Raw genomic sequence first — 17365 nt, 5'->3', positions numbered from 1 at the left:
TACTGTATTAAAACCTTTACTTACACATGGTACATCCAACAAAAACAGATTCTGAATTAATGACAATAAAGCAAAAAGAAAGACATTTCTTTCTCCACACTCAATCATTTCCACAACTGCTGGAGACAGATTAAAAACTAGACGAGAAAAATGAAGAGGGAAGGGTGTGTGGAGAGGGGGGGAGACCCCAAATAACATAACAGTTTTGCACTAATACGTCAGGATACACAAAGATGTAAAGCATAAGAAAAGAGAAGTCAGAAAACATAGTGAGAAGCGATATTTTTGTTGCCGTTTTTCTTTCGATGGGAGTAAATTAAGAAAGCTCTGTCATATCATATCAAGTATGAAATCTCTTTCCCGTTAAACAATCACCGTATCACCCCCCCCACACTTACAAGTACAAAATCATCATCATCATATTAGCCCTCCTTCAGCTGTACATCCATTCAACATGATCATGTATGGGTGAACCTCACAAAAAGCATGTCCAGGTCACATTTCAACTCAAAATCAATAGAAAAAAACAGTAATGCATCCAGAAATGTTTATTCCAATTATTCTAAATAGTGATTAATTACTGTACGCCAATCATTTTGATTCAAGTCAGCATAAAATACTTCACACTTCCAATGATACATCACTTTGTTTAGGTGACGAAAAGCGAAAATTGTCCATTAAAGTGGAACTTGTTTTTCCGTCTTTCGATTTTGCGGTGAAGTGTGACCCGGTCACATTCTTGACAGGTTTTGTGCAATTCACCTGTATGAACCCACTTCACCTTCGCAAATGCTTCAATTTCACTCATATCTTATGCATATATATCTCATTACAGAAGCAAACATTCACCGATAAGCCAAAAACGAAGATAAAAGTGAATCAGCTCTCAGACTGTAACATGCACACCCACTTCATTCTCAGGCAGAGATTAATTCAAGTTTGCACTGTGCATATTTCAGAGCGCCACTCGGCTTCAAATACACAAACAGGAGGGCTTTCCCACATGTGACGACAATTGCAGCAACAAGGCCTTAGAAAAAAAACACACACTACCAGAACCCTCTGGATCTCTGAATCAGCTCAGTATAAATAGTTGCAATAGGGGCTCCGTTTAGTGATCATCACAGTACACAGTCAACCAATAGGGGTTAGTCAGCCAAAAAAAACTAAAACGAAAAAACACTCCCCTCACACCTGTTTGGCAGTGCTGAATCAGTTCAGGTGCATGACGGATAATTCAGGGGTTACGGTCCATTGTAACGAGACGTTGTACATTGTACAAAATCCTGTGCAAGCCTTATTCATTTTTATGAATGCCTTGCAACCCTAAGCTAATTTTGAGAGCTGATAAAAGGTAAGATTATGAAAAAAGTAACAATTTTGGGGAAGAGAGAAAAAAAAAAAGTGGACCCCAAAAGACAGGGAGGGTCGGCCACACAAGCTCACAGCGCATGTCTGGATTAATATGTAGTCAAGCGAAAAGTCGATTATGGCAAACTGCAATCAAGTAATAGGAGACGGCCATTGCACTCCATTTCAAGGAAATACGGTGAAGATTTTTACCACATGATGACTCTTGTATGCATCTTTCACATAGGATTTTTTTCTGCAAAGCTGCACACACACACACACACACACACACACACACACACACACACACACACACCACACCTACACCCTATAGGCTGACTGGCAACTCTGTCAAAGCTCCAGACGCCCACTTGAAAACACAAGCACACAATCAAACGAGCCTTCCCACTGTTCAGATATAGAGCAGACACCAACTGAAATAGCTTTAATTCCTGGATAAATGGAACCTGGATAGACCAAACACACGAGAAAATACAGAACCTCTTTGAGGAACTAACGGGAAGCCAAATTTATAGGACCAGAAGTCAGTCGTTGATCACATTAAAAAGGCTTCAAAACAGGATTCTTCTTCTTACCACTGGCCCTAACAAAACTAACACAACAGGGAAGTTAAGCTAGGGGGCAATGCTAGTCACAGAGAACCAAAGCTATAAATGGAAGTCTGGATTCAGTCAAATGTCAATGGCTAGCATATTATGGATTACAGTACGATCCAATGATCCTTCAAACATATGAGAACGATCCTATCCGATGTTAATTCTTCCGTCTTTCTGGCCGGTTTCGGCATGACTATACTCTCAACTGGAAATTAAGCACCTTATGGATATATAAAATCTGGATACTACAACTGAAATCATTATGCAGAATTAAATCTTATGTATTAAATAAGAAATTGGCATATCAAATTCAAGCTTACTGGAGAAATTGCATATTTTGACCACTGCTGTGTTTCTATTTTGGTGTCAACGTTTACGTCTAACTGTTGTCGTTACTAGCACCAAAAAATGGTGGGACCACTAGCAATCTCTAGATATTTTTCTCTATAAAAACTTCAAACACTGTCAGTATTTGATCTCAAGTCTCTGCCTAAAATTACTTGGTTTGAGCCACAGAAACAGGCATATATGAAAATAGTGCCCACCATCAATACTGGTGCATTTTCTAGATCTTGTTTAACGGCCTGAATTCTTCCTTCCAAGACTATACAAACGTCCGCACATAAATGCATAGAGATTGTAGTGGATGCTGGTTTTTGACACTTCGACCTTTAAGATTGAACGCAAAATTCTTACATGACCCTAGTCCCTCAGTCCCTGTTGAATAATTCAGAGTTGCTATGAGGGAGGCAACCAGTGCAACTGGAATGTAGAAGGTGATTCTCCTACAACACATTAAAGCTGGAATACACACTACACTACCTTTAAAATCAGAACAGATTTTTAAACACTAGGCATTATAAACTTGCAGACTTTGTAAATGGTTACAGAGATAACATGCAGAAACATGCTTCTTGTTGCTAGATGCGTGCCAAATGAAATCTAAAATCGGCATAAACTATTGAACGTTTGATATTTTCCGACTGGATGGAATCACAGTCTGTGCCCATCATCATACACTACACGGTTTTCTCTGAAATCGTTCAACTTCGACTGTCCAAAAATTGCTCTCAATTTCTTCCCGACTGTAAAACCAAGGCAAAAATCTGCAAAAGTTGTGTAGAGTATTCCAGCCTTTACACGAACCAGAATCTCTTTTGTTGTTTATCATGCCAAAGTTAATACCAGTATATTCCAAAGGAGCCTGATGACAAGCTGATTTCATAAACACAAAAGAAAAAGGCCTTCTGCACCGATCACGTGGAAAGGACAAGAGTGGTTGGACATACTACACAGCACACACACACACTTTATAAATATCTGTCCTTTCGGGGTCATATGGTGTGGAATTGGTTCCTATTTGAGGAATTGGTGAAGAAATCGATCAAAAGAACATGGGGAAAATTATGAAATGGCAAAGGTGTAAGGTCCTCTAGAAGGTACCAAAACCTATTTGCTCATTTAAAATAAAAAAAACCAAGAAAAACAAGGTCGACCCTCCTATTGCCGCCAAAAAAAAAAAGCAGGATTTTCCTGCGAGAATTAATCTGTGCCTTTAGGCCCTCCTTGGAACATGATAAAAAATTCATGTTCAAAAAACCTGCATACATTTATTCACAAATGTAAAACCCTGGCCTGCATTTCATATGGGCCAGATGAAGCAGGCCGAGAATTTCCAATGCCGTTTATAAATCAGACTCATTTCATGAGTACAGTACAAAGTAGGATTTCAAGGTCAAAATCCCAAAGATAGCAGTTAGCAGTATTCCACAGTCAAAAACAAAGAGGCAGGTCTGCCGCGACTCGATTCGTACCAGCCAAATGGCTCGCCGGATTCTCGCCCCGGTCACACATGCACTGTAAATTCAGCTGAAGGGCTGTATAACTGCAACGATAAACGAAAAAGAAGTACAATTCGTGCATTCAGAGTAACATACAGACCAAAGCAAATCAATATGAGAGTTGGAAGCCAAAGTCTTTAAATTGAAGCTTATGATTTAGAACCTCCAAGGAATTTGAAAAATAAGCTCTCTCTGGACAGCTCACACTGTGTAAAACCTTACATGGAAAACAAGTTTTTTTTTTTTTTTTTCAGACAGCTTTGAGTCTTTTTTTTCGGGGCTGTACTGGTTTGAAGGTGCGGCAAGGAGAACGTGTAGGGGAGTGGGGGAAGGTGTTAATGGGAAGTGAGACAGTAAAGCCCCAGAGTCCAGGGGGGACTGCGATACCCTGGTGCAAACCGGATTGAACTGGATCGAGCCTAGTCCAGGTTAGGTCAGCTGATGAGGCGCTTCAAGCATTTCCATTAAGAAGGTGTCGATTGGGGTGTCTCCAATCAGCTTGAAGAAGAACAGGTGCTCCAAGCATTTTAAGCCAATGGAGCGAAGCGCTGGGAGCCGGAGTAGGAGCTTGGCAAACCTGGAAACCAAGTGAGATGTTGAGAAACTGCACTGAACTGCAATATTAGCAACAGTAATGATCACCCTTTTTTTTCCACTATGAAGATTGTAAATGGGATTTTACTGAACCCTACTGTTGTGAACTATTGAGGGATAGAAGTGAAAATGATGTGCTGTACCTCCCCTGCTGGTCAGGATATCTCTGTTTACAATAAGCCTCCAGCGATGCATAGACCTTCTCTCTCAGTAACTCCACTTCACTTGGGCTTGACAATCCCTTTGCATCTGCACAACAGACATAAAACAAAAAGTTGTCATCAGGTAGGTCAGAAACAGTAGGAGTGAATATCAAATCAGAAAAAAAAATAAAAAAATTCTCTTGATCTGAACTGGACTTTGCACAATTACAGTCTTAGCTCATTCTAAGTTTGGATTTTGGTTGAATAGAAATTGACTATGAACTAGAGATGCACCGATAACACCTGGTATCAGTGCATCAAACAAACATTTCTGGGAAGTTTGTAGTTAAATAATTCTATTAAATTTTAAATTACAAATGCAATGAAAATGCGTCACTGGCGAGTACCAAAAATGAAAGTATCTGTGTCGTATTTGATCTGGAAAAAAAAGCTATATCAGAATATTCTTAGTATGAACAAATATGAATTGAATGTTTATGACTTTGCGGACTGACCTGGGTTGAAGAGGATGATGGCTCTCAGGCAGCCCAACTCTGTTTTATCCATCTGCATGTCTCTCATCTTGCTCACCAGCTCCGTCAGCACCCTGACGCCATGAAAATGGGGGCAGGAAGGAGCATGGGATGAAAACCAAGAAGGGAAAGGTGGAAAAAAAGAAGAAGATTTAGGTTAATTTCTGAAGCACCACAATTCACAATCAGGCAACAGAAAAAAGCTTGGTGAAACCGTTTTCATAGCCACTTAAAAACATAAAAATCCCTGGTATAACAGGAATATAAAATAAAACAGTCCTCAGATTTCATCTTAATACGACAAAAAGAACATTCAGAAATTAACTTTTTAAAAACAGAGCATGCAACATAAAACATCAGTCACTCTTGCTAATATTAATCCAAGCAATGCATTCAATCACACAGACACACATACAAAAGGTCAGTTTGGTCTTTACCTGCCCCAAACAGCCCCAGACACAATTTTATCCAAAATAAACTCTCAAGCTACAGGCTTTTCTGACTGCTGCTGTTTGTTTGTTGGCGTGTGGCGGAGTGTCATTACCTGTCGAATATGGCCCCAACCTCTGCATTGTGCGCACTCTCCCTGTGTGTTCAATCACAATGTGTTATTAAAACGTCATTACACATATCATAGTTATATAATGTCTCCCCGCTCCAGAAAGGCCCAGGCAGAGACGTTAAGACTCCACGTATGTTGGCGGTAGGCCCAGTTCAAAGAGTAACAAGCTACAGGCTCTTGTTGAAAGGAAGGCAGACGGATCATTGGATGGCAGCAATGAAGCTAGAAATGACAATTCCCAGCGCAGAACAAATATAACATAACATGATCAACAAAAAAAAACAAAAATCAGGATAAGAACAGGGCTCAACAATAAGGATGGACACTTTAACGACTGAATCATGTACATGTAATTTCAAGTCATGCAAACTTTGATGATTTGAGCATTGATGTTTTGCAAAATCTGTTGATGCAAACCGTACCAAGGTTCTCTTAAAGTCCCCCTGTGGTGAAAATGAATTTTTTAATGTTGTTTATATGTTTCTGTGGTGTTTTTAATATGCTTTTAGACAAACCATGTGCAAATTTAGAAGTCAACACCATTGCAGAGTATTTTCTCTTTTAAACTGCAGTGATCTAAAGACTTTTTCAGTTTTAAATCACTGGTGTTTCTGTCATCACAAACTACCTTGTAACCAATCACGTCAACGTGTGGGCAGGCTTTAGCATATCATTAACTGTGAAACAGGGGAGTCTCAAGAGAAGCCAGGTTATCCCGGAATATTTTTCTGCTGATATGAAAAATCAGGTAGATTTAACAATATAGCGGGTGTATCAACGTTATGATGAATATATGCCTTTCTCCACTGACGTTCTGAGTTGTTCAAACGAACGGGAACATGGTTTGTGTAACATTAGCATCACATTATTAGCTGTTTGATAACACAGTCAAGCAAAGGGCTAATCGTATTAATTACCATTATCTGTCCGACGTTGTAAAGAGCGATACCATTGTGCAGTGTTTTCCTCAGTAAGTTGACCGAGAGGATCTCTGAGCTGGTGTGAGTGAGTGGAGGCGGGGCTAATTTGCATATTCATGGGTCCGCATATACTAAATGAAGCAAGGCTTTATTACGTAATTTTAATTCACACACAATTTCTAGCTACTGCAAATTAAAACATATATATATTTTGATACAAAATATAACACTTTAAAACTACGAAAACTGTCGATAGAATTTTTGTACATTTTTATTTCAGATTTTGCTAATGCTATGATATGTAAATATCTGAACAATAGTAATAATGTATACAAAATCACCGTTGAGCCCGGAAGGAAAAATATAATATTATTATTGTTGTTGTGGAATATAACAGTTCATTCGTTTAGTTATGTTATCATTATGCGCTATATTTACTCAACATGCCTTAATTGCTTAAAATGCACATAAAATGATTCTGAAGACACATCAGATTTTGCACAGAGGATTAAATAGCATCTCGAGCATGAGCCAATAAAGCAAAGCAAGAAGCATGTGTACACAGCACATGGCACCAACAGGACGACAATGAAGCGCTGCGAAATCAGGTGAGATGGACAGTGAAGCACAAGGACAGGGAGGGAGGCTCATTTCTGAAGCAGAGACATTATGACAAGATGAATGGCAACAAAAGACAATTTCATATGAGCATCACAACAAACTGTAGCACAGCACATCTAGAATGAGCTAATTTAAAACAACAGCCTGTAGCTCATTATTCCTGGATTTGCATTAGACAAAGACAAAATATGGAGTCTTCAGAAGACTAGGGGAGAAATGTGCTAAATTTGTTCCTTGAAATAAGCAATTGCTGTAATAAACAGCGATTACATGACAGAACACACTTCATATGTGTGCCTGTACTGATTATGTAAATGGGAGTGTGTTGAGACTAAGCAGAGGAGAGCGTTGGTGCACATATAGGTGTTTGCATGTATGTGCATATGTCCTGTCTGTCGTTCAGTGTCATTCTAAAAAGCACACTATATATAGCAGCGTCAAGGCGGCAGGCTGTTGGGAGGTAAAAGGTATTTTTTCTTTGTCATGACGCAGGAAAATCCAACCACCTTTGCAGCCTTAAATGTGTCATAAAAAGCAAGAATCAAAGCTGTTAAGTTTTATGAGCGCAGGTTTACCACAAACTATGATACAATAAACTATTTCTTGCCTAATCCTTTTCACACATAAGCAAAGCAGGTCACATGCACATCCTTACATAATTGCAACAAGAAATTATTCAAGAAAAGCACTGAATTGAATAATATTAACAAATGTAACAAAATTAATTGTCATTAAGTCTCATTTGCAAAGTCTGATTCCAGCTAAATGAAAGTGCGATGCGAATATGAATCATCATCAATAGCTATGTTTCAATTTGTGAATTTATGCGGAAAATAGGAATATCGCAAAAACATTGCACGTTCCAGCCCATGTGAGAGAACAAAAATCGTCACTTCATGGGAAATTGGCGCAAAATATCTAATAAAAATGGAAGTTGATGCAATTGGGGAAGCCACTGTGGCTCTTTTTTCCTACATCATACATGACTTGTGTCTCAGAGCGCACAGACGAAAAGCAATAAACGCTGTCATGTTATCTTGTGTTCAGATGTTGGGTTTTGGGAACACAATCATGTGAGACACTTCTAGGAAGTCATTATATCAACTTATTCTGATGAAAGACTTTGGCTCAGAATGATTAAACCAACAACTGAGATGCTGTGCAATGAAATTGGTCTGCTGGAAATCTCATCTAATGTTGAGGCAAAGTCACGCAATTATTATTATTTTTTGCGCATCAAGGGATGTAATCAGTAAATGCGTTTCCATTATAGTTTATGCGCATGTCGTCTTATCTGATTAAAAAAAAAAAAATGCATCCACCTTTTTAAAATGTATGTGCATCTTGGCAGTCTGCAGTCATGGGACATGACTATTACCTGTCAAAGATGGCTCCCACCCCAGCACTGTGAGCACTGTTCCTGTGCACATGGAGGCCAGTGGCCAGCAGAATGCCATCCTTCACCGTGATGGAGCGATGAGAGAATGATGCGATCAATAGCTCATTCCAGCCTGACAGACAAATAAAAGCAGCATAAGATGAGTGGGGTTTAATATTGAGTAAAGTAAATTATTAACAGTGTTTGCTAAGGGAAGCATCACTACAATACAGTTTGCAGATTTATATTATTAAATGGTTTTCAGAAATATGAAAATACGTTATTCGGAGTAAAAAAGACAGAGGCAAACAGGTTTACCAGCACGCAGTAGGATGACCTGGTCATCCAGAGACAGCTCACTGAAGTGAGGGATCCTCTTTGCCCACTCCACCAAAGTGAACAGCTGTTTATCAGCTGCCTGGCAGATATTTGTGACTGGGTCGTTCGGCTGAGGAGAGGTAAAAATAAAGTATTATGGGTAAGTGGTAAGCAGAGGAAATTAAACAAAAACAGTAACATCACACTAGTCTTTTTTTTGTTATATAGCAGTAGAAATCTGCATTTGAAAGAGGCCATATTATCCTCTTTTACAAAGTCTTGATTTTGTTTTTGGGGTCTACTAGAATAGATTTTCATACTTGGATGTTCATAAAACACATTTGTTTTCCTATATTTGACCTTGTTGCAACACCTCTCTAACCCGCCTGTCTGTAACACTCTGGGCTGCGTTTCCCAAAAGAATTGTATGCCTAAGTAGATGGTAAGAACCATTGCCAACAATGGTCTCTAAGATCTACTTTGCTCATTATGCTTTCGAGAAATGCAGCCCCGTTTAATTCCTGTCTCAATGAGGCCCCTCTTTCCAAAAAGCGCAATGTGCTCTGATTGGTTGGTTGGACCAGTGTGTTGTGATGGGGAAATGTTTTGAGCGTGTTTCGGAAATGTCCACGAGTTTCAACACACTACTAACGCAACCAGGCCTCACCCCGCCTTTTATATGCCTATGCCTTGGGTAGTGGCATAGTGTGACGTGTACGTTCCCATGAGAAGAAAACTCAAGACTACAATTGTGGCGTTTCAGGGAATAGAGAAGAACTCCCTTTGGAGCGACTTTGTGTTTTGTAACTTTGCAGATATTATTCATGCACAAACAGCAACATTACACACTAAAGAAAGTTAAAAATGTACAAAAATAGGTCCTCTCTTTAAAATCTGGAGATGGTGCTAAATATGCATTCAGTCTGTCTCATTACATCTACATGCATATTGCAAGTAAAAATGTCAAAAGCTTCATTAAAACTGAATGCTCTAATATGAATGGCTGGCTCTATGAAACTTCCTGCATTGGTCAACCAGCCTAATGTCATTGGGCTGCTACAATTAGAGCCCAATTACTTTAAAGGTCTGGATCACGCAACAGATCATCCTGGCACTAAAGATCATAAATCCTCTTTAACATGCTTATCTGTTACTTACAGAGCTTCCACCTGAGCTGCCATCCGCATGCAGCTCAGTCTTCTGCTCCACGGCCATTTCTGCTTCCAGAATCTTCTCCACTGGCATCTCTTCATTCGCAGCGCTGGTGGACTCCACCTCTCCTTCCCGCTCCTTGTTCCTCTGACGCTCCTCCTGAACTGCTGTATCGCACACAGGGAAATGAAGAAAAGGACCAAGACGGGGAAACAGAGATGAAGGATAGAGCAGAGGACAGTGTGAGAGAGATTAACATGATGGGAAAAGGAAAATGGAAAGAGAGAAGGGGTAGTGAATAGGGAAAGCGGTAAAGATGAAAACAGGTGTAGAGAGACACAGAGATATACAGACACATGTAGTTCCTGGATAGTTTTCAACACATTCATTCACACAATTAAGTCCTCCAGCAACATTCCTTCTTCAATGACCCAGTAAAAGCTACAAAGGTCCCTTATTGCACAAATTCAAAACATCATTCTCACATGACTAATATTTTTTTGCTGCATCGTGTCATTAAAGGGGTCATATCATGTGGAATTAAGTTTCCTTTGACCTAATGATAACAGTTTGATGCACTATGAAAATATATGGTAAATTCAGACCTGAAAATTTGCCAGTTAATCTGCAAAAAGTCTAGACTGCATGTATGCTATTACTTAAACATTAAATAAATTAATAACAGCAAAATATTGTGCTGTTTCTAGCTGGGTTGGGGGCTAGTGATTATTTTTAACAAGGTCTCTTATCATTTCAGACTCTAGGCATCAATTTGAGAGAAAAATTATAAATCACTTTAAGAAAATATTTTCATATTTTCAAGCGAATCTCAGAAGAGGAAAAAAAGATGGCATGACCCCTTTAATGGCTGTGACTAATATCCTACAGAGCAATTCTTTTACCATTCCCACATTCACACACACGACCAACCCTCCCTCCCTCCCTGCTTTCTCCTTACATCGTTGACGTTCATCTTGGACCACTACAGAAGGAGAGGGAGGAAGAGAGAGAACGAGAGGAAACAAAAGAGGGAGAGAGGGGGACAGGTGTTAGTGGCGACAACAGCTCTCCCTCCCCCTCTCCTCTCCTCTCTGGTTTGTGCTGTGATGTATATGACTTATGAAATCTACAAGTCTCTGCTATACCTACTCATGTCATTACATATAATCATAAAATAAATAAAATTAAAAGTGAAATAAATAAAATAAATGTCAAACTAAAAATATATATAAAAAATAATACATTTCTGCCATTTTTGGGTAAATCCCAATTGCCATTAAATTGTACATAACATTTCAGAGCTTGTTTGTCTATCAACCACCCTGCTCTCTAGATATTACCATCAGTTTGTTTCCTCCACCACAGCAAGGAATATTTCACCCAAATTGTGGAAGATCAATCTTTCTATTGCATTAACTCATAAATATAAACATAGTGACCAATGTAGTTTACAAACAAATGACTATTAAATGTAGGGGCATTTATAAGGGGAGGAAACACTGGCATCAGACACTGAAAACCCTTACAGTGGAACTCATATTGGGTCTGTAGTATGTGTATGTGTTAGGTGGGACAGGAGTTCTGGTTCTTACCCTCTCTCTTCATCCCCATGGCCAGGCACTTCTGGTAGCGGCAGTACTGGCAGCGGTTCCTCTGGCGTTTGTCCACCAGACAGTCTTTATTGTCTCTGCATGTGTAGCTCAGGTCCTTCCTCACGGTGCGCTTGAAAAAGCCCTTGCAGCCCTCGCAGCTGTACACGCCATAGTGCTTGCCTGGAGAGAAGACACATGAGGCCAGTTTAGGTTTGTTAATTAGGAAGTTAATCCACAGATCAGTGAGCACAAATTCGATAATTTCATAATGTTGACGCACAATGTTGTTACATAAGTGTTACATAATGAAAAGCGTTTTTTTGTTGATATGTCATGAATCTTTTTTTGCTTTGCACAATCAAACGGAAAAAACCATTGAGTTGAAGTACTTTTTATTTGTAAAATATTTAATTACCACATGGCTATGTAATACACACTCTCCGTCACGGCCACTTTATTAGGTAAACCTGTTCAACTGCTCTTTAATGCAAAATCTAGTTAACCTTATCTAATCAATGAATCACATGGCAGCAACTCAATGCATTTAGGCATGTAGACATGGTTAAGACGATCTGCTGAAGCTCAAACTGAGCATCAGAATGGGGAAGAAGAGTGATTTTATTGACTTTTGCTGCTATACTGGGGTTTTTTTTACGTACAACCATCTCTAGGGTGGGGAAAATATCTATTGATCATCAGTTCTGTGGATGAAAATGCCTTGTTGATGCCAGAAGTCAGAGGAGAATTGCCAGATTGTTCGATCTGATAGAAAGACAACAGTAGCTCAAATAACCAATTGTTACACCCAAGGTCTGCAGTAGAGCATCTTTGAACGTAAAACACATCTAACCTTGAAGCAGACATATCAAGGCATATCAAATACATATATAGCATTTTTTCCATTACATTAACATGAAAAAAAAATGTTTTGTGATTTAAACCGTGTCAAAAATATCTTACACTAAATTACTCTTACCCGATTGATGATACTGTTACTCTATTTTATTCTGATTCACTATTTTACTCACCTATCCAATAGCTATAAACAGGCTATAAACATTTAAAAGGAAAAATACATGTTCATAAGGAATGACAGTTTCAGTTTTAAGATCAGACCACTTAGGATTAGTGTTTATGAGTGACTTACCAGAGGAGCGATCCCCACAGATGGCACACAAACGCTTCTGTGAGAGCATGGGTCCTGGGCTGTGGCTGGACAGCGGCTTCAAACCGAAGGGTGGTTTCACGTCATCAGAGCTGCTGACGGCATGCAGGCCCGACATAGACACAGTGGAGTTGATCTGAGAAGGGCGATGAGAAAGATGAAGAAAGAGATAAGGTGGCAGAAAAAAAGACAAAAGTTGTATTGAAACTATGAACACTTGAAAAATGTAACACTTCCTATTTTGTTAGTGATAAACAAAAATCAAATTGCAAAGTAAAAGAAAAAAAAATACATGTTAATTTCTTATGGTCAGTAACACATGCCTAATTAGCCCTTAACCCTTAACTGATCATAACCAGACATTTTTCCCCAAATCATTCAAACACCATTCCATCACAAATCAACTTGAGCACAAGTGGAAGATGATCAATCATTAATCATTTTAATTTGATTGCATTTTGATGTCATTTGAACAAAACCCCTTAAAGACGGAACATATCCAAGGAATCAGAGCAACATCCAAACAGAGCAACATTTCAACATTTATGAGCAACAGTAAAGGGAAGAAGACATTAACATGAGAGGAGCGACTAGAAAACGAGGAAAGCATGAGAGAGTCAGGAACTGAGAGAGGGTACAAGGTCTCACCTCTATGTTTCTGGGAAACATGTTCATCTGTGAAACAGAAATGCAGTGATGAGGAGGGGCGCAAAAAAGCCTGTGGAACGAGGGACGTGGTGCTACAATACCAAATCCACTATGCTATTTTGTATTGTTAACAGTAAAAATTTTGACTAAAAAGAAATCGGGTTTCGACAGAAACCTACCTAAGAGACTTTGGAAATTAAGGTCAAAATACCAGACGGTCTGTTAAAGATTAACATGAAAGGCTCAAATAAACTCTGTAAATAAACTGGGATTTAGATATTTTTTTAAAAGCTGAGCCAAACCTTTGAAATTTTGCAGGTCTAGTTGCATATTGCTAGTCATTGTACAATACCATTCAAAAGTTTGGTGTTGATAAGATGTTTTAATGCTCTAATGTCTCTAATGCTCACCACAGCTGCATTTATTGGATGCAAAAATACAGTTAAAACAGTGAAATATTATTACAATTTAAAATAACAGTTTTCTATTTTAATATATTTTAAAATGTAATTTATTCCTGTGATCAAAGCTGAATTTTCAGTGTCTTCAGTGTCACATGATCCTTCAGAAATCATTCTAATATGCTGATTTGCTGCTTAAAGATGATTGTGCTACTTAATATTTTAGAGGAAACTAATACTGTTTTTCAAGATTCCTTGATTAATATAAAGTTTTGGAAAAATTCTTTGAAAAAGAAATATTTTCTAACATTATAAATGTCTTTACTGTCTCTTTTGATCAAATGAATGCATACTTGCTGAATAAAATAATTAATTTCTTTGAAAATTTCTTTTGAACTGTAGTGTACATTAAGATGTCGACGACAACTATGATATTAATGCAAATTTAACTATTTAAGTGCAGCTTTTGTCCTAAATCTACACTACTTTGTTGAATTTTCATGTACTCAATACCAAAAAAAAATCTGAATTCTGCCAGACTTTTCTGCCAGGGGCTTTTACACGACACCGTTTTCAACTAAAAACGTAAAACTTTTTATCTGTTTTGGCCGTTCATTTACACGACAACCTGGGGGCCTGAAAACGCAAACTTTTGAAACCAGGTTTCAAAGTGGAAGTTTTGAAAACGATATTATCATCATCTCTGTAAACTACAAAAACATGAATTTGTGAAAACGGTGAAGTCAAGCACATGCATATTACATGTTCAGTCTATAGGCACAGTGTTTTCTTTACAAAGTGACAAAGTGCCTGTGTCAATAGGGATCGTTTTGACAATGTCTGTTCGTGAAACTTCTATTTTAGTACATTGTGGTCGTGTAAACGTACCCTCAGAAACCAAACAAGCTGGGCTGTTTATTTCAATGCAAACTCAAAGGCCTGTAACTGAAATAATGAGAGTCTGGTGGACAGTTGGGATTGATAACATGAAAGTGCTCACCTGTGGGCTGCTGATGGGGCCGTAGCCTACAGAGGGAGTTCCAGGAAGGCAAGGAGAACCCAGAGAGGAGCTGATGACTGAGAAAGGTGAGCCCATGCTGCTGATGGGACTGTTCACGGCTGAGGTGATGGGTGGCAGAGAAGTCATGGAGGCGGCTGAAGGGGCCAACGGGGGCGAACGCTGACCTGATGGTGGTGAGGAAACGGATGAGCTGTCTGGACTACGAGAATCTGTGAGGAGAAGCAGGTTTATGGATCAGACCGAAGCAAGCATGTCTATGTGGCCAATCATATAAAAGGAATTTTTCTGATAGATTATTAAATAAGCACATTTGTCAAGCTTTGTCTCATGAAATGCAATGAGCTTCAAAAAGCTAAATGTAAATTATCTAAAAATAAATAACTGTAGCCTTGATCAAACTAAGCGAGAACACAAACTGCTTATTTATCTTGGATACATGCAAAATAAACCGGGTTACACTTTATTTTAAGGTGCCTTAGTGAAATTGTACATTTAACTAATGAGTATTATTAATTAACGATATGTACTTACTATAGAGTTAGGATTTGGTTTAGTTACATGTAATTACACACATATTACTGCTAATAATATAATAAGTACAAGTAACGTGTAAAAGACACTAAAATTAAGTGTTACCATAAACTAATAATGAGACTAAGGCATTTAAACTAAAACAATCATGAAACACTGGCAAATCAATGAATAAATTTAGCAGGAGTATTAACCTTTACGTATCAACTGATTATATGCAAAACACAGTGTCATTCATATCCTTAACACTGAACTTAAGATGAGCAATGCAATTAAAATCTAAGCTTACAGCTCGAAGTGTAAATTTTACTGCACAAACGTGAGGCCACATGTGGATATATAATCAAAACATTCTCACCTCTGCTGTCGCCCATGGTGTGCAGCCGGGCTCTGTTGTTGACACCGACACACTCGCTCTGATGTCGGATGGCTGTTCAACTCAAGACCGCGGACTGAGGCCCGGGCCCCTGGATCTTTTACCAACTGAAGGTATCCCTACAGTTAACCAAACGCAGCGTGAATGACATGTAATATCATGTAAACGACAAACACGAAAAATATAAATCGTCACTATACCCCAAAGCGAGTTATATTGCATTTCTATGTAAACATGACAGAAAAAATTTGATTTGTAAGAGTAGTCACGTGGCTTTTTAACGCATATGAATAGTTAAGAAAAGATTCAATATGTTCTACACTGAATTAGTGTGATGAAACAGGATTAATCACGTGTAAGCATGCAGAACGTAATTTACAGTCTCGGCTAGCTGATTAGCCTACTGGATAGCTTACATTTAACAGCAAAACAAGCCATATTACGCCTTAGAAAATTGCCCTAAATGTATCCGTAAATTCACTAATTATGTTTAAGTGTACGGAAGATTTTTAATTTACAAGCGTCGTGTGTAACAACACGCGTATTTATATTTGCATTCGGCTACTCGAGTCAACTAGCATGTTAGCTAGCACGCTAATAACTCTGCAGGCACAAATTACTGCCCACAAACAAACAGCGGAAAACCGAGCAAAGTGTTATTATAACAGGGTTATAACTACATATACCTGTCACTTAATGTAAACAACAGCAGCATTTACCCGAGGTACGTAAATATGATGAATATTGTATATTTAAAATGGCTTAATTAGGGCCGCGACTCTCCGTTCCCATCTCTTCGGTGTGATCCTCGCAGTCGCCCTGATCTTCCTTTCTGAGGAGGAAACTGAAGCTGTTTACGTCCGAGCACGGAAACTGACGCCATTTTGGCTCGTGTAAAGTCTCGAATGGAGCCAAAATGTCTTATTCCAAAAATAGTTTATTTCTTCATTCAAAGTACATTATATAACTGCTTCTGGGTGATTATTCACATGTGTCACATTAACATGTTTACATAATAGATTTTTTTTTCGATGTTAATATGTTAAATGTTTTGTTAAATTCATTTTTTATAAACAAACAGGCACAATAAGGTGATATTTTGCAATTAATATCAATATATTTATAATTAGTAGATTTTATATATTATAAAAAAGCATAAAGTTTAACTGTAATAACTATTGTGTACAAAATGACTTGGTAGGATTTTTTAATATATTTTTTTAGATAAATTAATAATTTTATTCAGCAAGGATGCAGTGAAAGCAATCTATAATATTACTTAAAATACTTTTGATTTCAGATAAATGCAGTTCTTTTGAGCTTTACACCAAAGAATCCTGAAAAAAACACACACACTACATTACACAAAAGATTTGGTAGCAAAACTTTTCAACATATTTGAACATATTCTGAAGGATCATGTGAGACTGAATTTACTGTATTTTTATCAAATAAATGCACTTGATGAGCAAAAAAAAGACTTCTTACTTGACTTCTTTAAAAACATGAGTAAATCTTACCGACCCCACCCATTTTAAGCAGCGGCTTACATTACAATAATGTAAATATACATCATCGGTGCATCTAAACTGCTAAGTCTTT

The 17365-nt window shown here is 38.2% G+C and overlaps 1 protein-coding gene across 17 annotated transcripts; it reads right to left on the bottom strand.

Moving 5' to 3' along the window:
- Window positions 1-16670, bottom strand: rxrba (retinoid x receptor, beta a). Of its 17 annotated transcripts, none has more exons than XM_084423474.1 (14): window positions 16450-16597; window positions 15746-15882; window positions 14836-15065; window positions 13435-13461; window positions 12769-12922; window positions 11622-11801; window positions 10988-11011; window positions 10036-10196; window positions 8878-9007; window positions 8560-8692; window positions 5623-5664; window positions 5061-5152; window positions 4546-4651; window positions 1-4385 (listed from the first exon to the last, which is right to left on the bottom strand). In XM_084423474.1, the coding sequence occupies exons 2-14, from the start codon at window positions 15759-15761 to the stop codon at window positions 4238-4240; spliced, it is 1443 nt and encodes a 480-aa protein (XP_084279600.1). In that variant the 5' UTR covers window positions 15762-15882; window positions 16450-16597; the 3' UTR covers window positions 1-4237. The 17 variants fall into 17 exon arrangements, with proteins under 17 accessions (XP_084279600.1, XP_084279591.1, XP_084279601.1 ...); XM_084423465.1 differs by having other exon boundaries at window positions 16483-16597; XM_084423475.1 differs by having other exon boundaries at window positions 10036-10193; window positions 16483-16597.
- Window positions 16671-17365: the final 695 nt, after the last annotated feature.

The sequence above is a fragment of the Rutilus rutilus genome (genome assembly GCF_951802725.1).
Source record: "Rutilus rutilus genome assembly, chromosome: 11".
Classification (NCBI taxonomy): Eukaryota; Metazoa; Chordata; class Actinopteri; order Cypriniformes; family Leuciscidae; genus Rutilus; species Rutilus rutilus.
This window is presented reverse-complemented; position numbering and strand designations above follow the sequence as displayed.